The sequence below is a fragment of the Apaloderma vittatum genome, unplaced genomic scaffold, assembly GCF_000703405.1.
Source record: "Apaloderma vittatum isolate BGI_N311 unplaced genomic scaffold, ASM70340v1 scaffold31851, whole genome shotgun sequence".
NCBI classification, from domain to species: Eukaryota; Metazoa; Chordata; class Aves; order Trogoniformes; family Trogonidae; genus Apaloderma; species Apaloderma vittatum.
This window is the reverse complement of record NW_009697851.1, coordinates 289-3913: the sequence shown is the minus strand read 5'-3', so window position 1 is coordinate 3913 and position 3625 is coordinate 289. Positions and strand designations below refer to the sequence as shown.

General features: G+C 40.0%; 1 protein-coding gene across 1 annotated transcript; it reads right to left on the bottom strand.

The window, feature by feature from the left end:
- Positions 1-982: 982 nt before the first annotated feature.
- LOC104280223 (biogenesis of lysosome-related organelles complex 1 subunit 5-like) lies at positions 983-3415 on the bottom strand (the record flags this gene model as incomplete). The annotated part of the gene is made up of 2 exons (XM_009877801.1): positions 3257-3415; positions 983-1112 (listed from the first exon to the last, which is right to left on the bottom strand). Coding segments are annotated over exons 1-2 (289 nt in total), but the record flags the coding sequence as incomplete, so codon positions are not given.
- Positions 3416-3625: the final 210 nt, after the last annotated feature.

The window sequence follows — 3625 nt, the reverse complement described above, 5'->3', positions numbered from 1 at the left end:
TTAGAGGCCAGCCCAGCCCTAACTCACGACAGCTGACGCGGAGCTGGGAGCACCAGGAACTGCAGCACGTGGTGCCTGATCCTGAGCCACGGGGCACCATCCGAAGAGAGTGGCAAGGGACAGTCGTAGCAGATCCCCTACGGCAGGTGACAGAGGCTCCCCACCTGCTGAGAGGTTCTGTCATCTAGGAAGGTTTGCCTTTAACTCGTGAAATTAAATGCTTTGCAACATGCTAGACCTAAAGTATAACAAAACTGGCCTGTTCCGACGGCACAAATTGGGCAGTTCAAGTTATACAGCCACACTCCCTTGGAAGATCTTTTTGAGAAGCTCTTCAGTCCAATGAGTAACAACAACAACAAAAGACACTGAAAAATTAGTACAACGGATTTGAAACTTTCGCTTGAAATTCGAGCAATGAAAAATATATTAATGGTTATAATGATGAAACTAGAATCAGCAGAGAACAATTATTTCTACTCCTCTATTTGTGACTAAAAATAGCAGTAACAGCACATTTCATGGCTATACAACAGCATGTTTTGCTTCAAATCATGGGCAGCAGTATTAGACTCTCCAGTAGGAAAATTAAGAAACCTTATGGTCACACCACAGCATGCTTGCAAAAAAACCAGAAAACTGAAATTCTGTCCATGCTTTTAGCCAACATGGAGCTCTACCCTGTTTCTAAGTGAGCAGCAGAAGACTGAGCTGAAATAGCTTCTATTTAATTCAGCCTAAAGCTTTAACATGTCCTTAGCCAGAGCTGTTTGTTGGACCATTAAATATCTAAAAACTTCCCTGTTGTTTCATTTTTTAAATTTCATAAAAATGAGAACAAAGCACATGAATGACAGAAAATATATCCAAGGATGGTAGTTTTTCCACAAGTCGTATTTTAAATGAAAAGCACTTAATTGTTGCATCATTTTGAGGAATAATTTAAAAAAAAAAAAAAAAAAAAAAAAGGCAATGTGCTTACATCTCTCACACGTTTCATTCAAATTGTCCCGCATTGCCTGCTCACACTTGGGAAGAACGTGTTCATTTGTTTCAAAGACTGTGCTCTTCAGGTTTTCAAGTACTCGCAGTTCTCGGAGGCCACGTTTTTCCTGCCAGAGAGATCGAAAGAAGAAGTGTGGCTAACAAGGAATTCCACTTCCCAAAAGAAGATGGTTTCCCGGTTGAAAAACTAGTATCTCTATCTCAAAGATGGTACCATTGTCTAAGAAATTGTTACTCTATTTAGCTAGCACAACTGATAAAATTGGGTTTGTGAAAAAAAAAAAGAAAAGAAAAAAGGAGTGGTAATGCTCCGTTCTTCACACTAAATTACACTAATATGTTGAATGACACTTCTGAACCCTGTGAGAAAAGTTCGTATTTACCAATGAAAACATGTAGAAAACCACGTTGCTTTGAATAGATAATTTACACCATATCAAAAACAAAGGAGAGAAACAGAGCTTGAAAACACTGTATTTTTATAACTTAATTATTACAGGGAAATAACACAGCAGTGATTTTGCTTGCTTGATGTCTGGCGTTCCAGATTTATCATGCTATGACTTTAAAACAATGCAAGTATACTTGTTTTTACCGAAGTAAATCAATGAAGTTGAGACTAAAAAACCAATGTAACACAGCTGACTAAGAGGCAGTCCTTCTGGCTCATTCTTGAGCATGATTAACTACAAGAAGAACAAGCTCTTTACAGCTTACATATGAAAAAAAAAAACCAAACTATTTTTCTGAAGCCCCAGCACCGATTTTTCTCTGAATTTCATCTGTGCTTTCCTTTAGACAAGAAAAAGGATTCCGAAATCTGCTCCAGAATGCTGCCTGCCTCCTTGCTATTCTACCTCCCTCTTCAGAGTCATGAGTTGCACACAAGGATTCCTGGACTGAAAGTTGTGAATCATAAAGCAATTCTAGAGAATTCAAAAATACTGTATCACACGAAGTGGGCAACTGGATCATCGTACTCATTTTAAAATTTCAGAAACAGAGGCACTGACAAGTCAAATTGCTTAATTAAACAGGCTCCAGGCTTCCTGAATGCAAATCTACATTCTCTACACACTAGGTGCTGATCATTGAAAGAAAAAGCATACGTCCTACTATAACCAAAAAAATACGACGTTGTAAAGTCAGAAGCAAGTGTAATTTCTGAAAGAGATCCTACGTTGCAAAAACGTAAACAATTTGCTGCTTTGCTACTTCCCCCCAAAAGTATAAACCAGAAATTAAATTTCAAGACAAGACGAAATTTGTCTGTCAAACTGAACAAGACGTTGGGTACAATGGGAAAAATATATGAACTACAAACACGAGTTCCAATTTTTCTTCCTAAGTAACTCTATCCTGTAACTTATTTAGGGAAGGCAAAGAAAAGAAATCACTCCTTATGACTCTCAAGCCCCTACAATACACATCTGATGAGAGTTTAGATCACATACATATTTTTTTAAACCAGTACAGACACATTAGACCTGCTTGAAACACGAGCTACAATCTAGGGAGAGGGGGGAAGACACACTGGGAATCTGAGGTTTAACTGTATTTTCAGGACTAATTTTAAGGTCTTACATTCCACATTCTGTATGAAAGAAAATCTATCTGGGAATAGCCTTTGGTTGACACCGGATTCTACTTTTCTAAACGTTTGCTGCCACCTCGTGGAAAACACTTTATTTTCCAAGTAAAGTTGTACGGGAACACTTTGACACTTTCAGTACTTCAGGCTTATTTGTAGCCGATCAGGTAACACTCACTTTGCTTTTAATGATTTTCTTACTTTGCATAAAGTGTCGCTCTCCTCTCCCAGTAAGGCTACTGGCTTTCATGGAACAAAAATTAAAGCAAAATTAAATTACAACTGTGCTAGCTGAATCCAGCTGGAGCAAAAAGCAGTTTCTTAATCAGATATACCTATACGAGCCAACAATATTTTCCTTGAACCAACTAGGCCTCTTTGAGGTGTGAGAACCTCATCATTCTCCTACATCAATATTCCTCCCGAGCTTTTGCAGGGAAAATATCCATGCCCCTTTCAAAACTTTTTATTTAAAAAGAGTTAAATGACTGCCTTGTTTACTAAAGATGCAGAGATATACGATAGGTGTGTTTAGTTATTTGGGCAAGAAATACATTTTCTGAAGAAAATTACATACATACAATCTCTAAAAAGACGCTAAAACTGCTTGAAGCCTCTAACTCTGAACACGACAGCACCCAATAAGATGCAAATACTTACTTCAAATTCTTTAACAAAGTAACGTATTTCTCCCTGGATTACTGGTCTGTGATCGAGCAGTCTGGAATAGATCTCCCCAAGATCTAGAAGGTGAACGACAGACAAGTTTTTAGTTCTTCCCTCTCGCTGCACACCAGGCCGCACCGCACAAGCCCACATGCCCAGCTGGAAGGCGGGGGGCGGCCTGCTGCTGGCCAGACACCCCCTAAACCCACAGAGCACCAGGACAGCGTTTGTTTGGGCCTGTTCCGCATCCCCCCCCCCCCAGCCGAGATGAAACGCTACGAAGCGGTGCTCTGGGTGTGGCAGCCGCCTTTCTGGGAAGGCGAACCTTCTCCTGCCTCTCAGCACCCTCTGGTCAACCCTCCT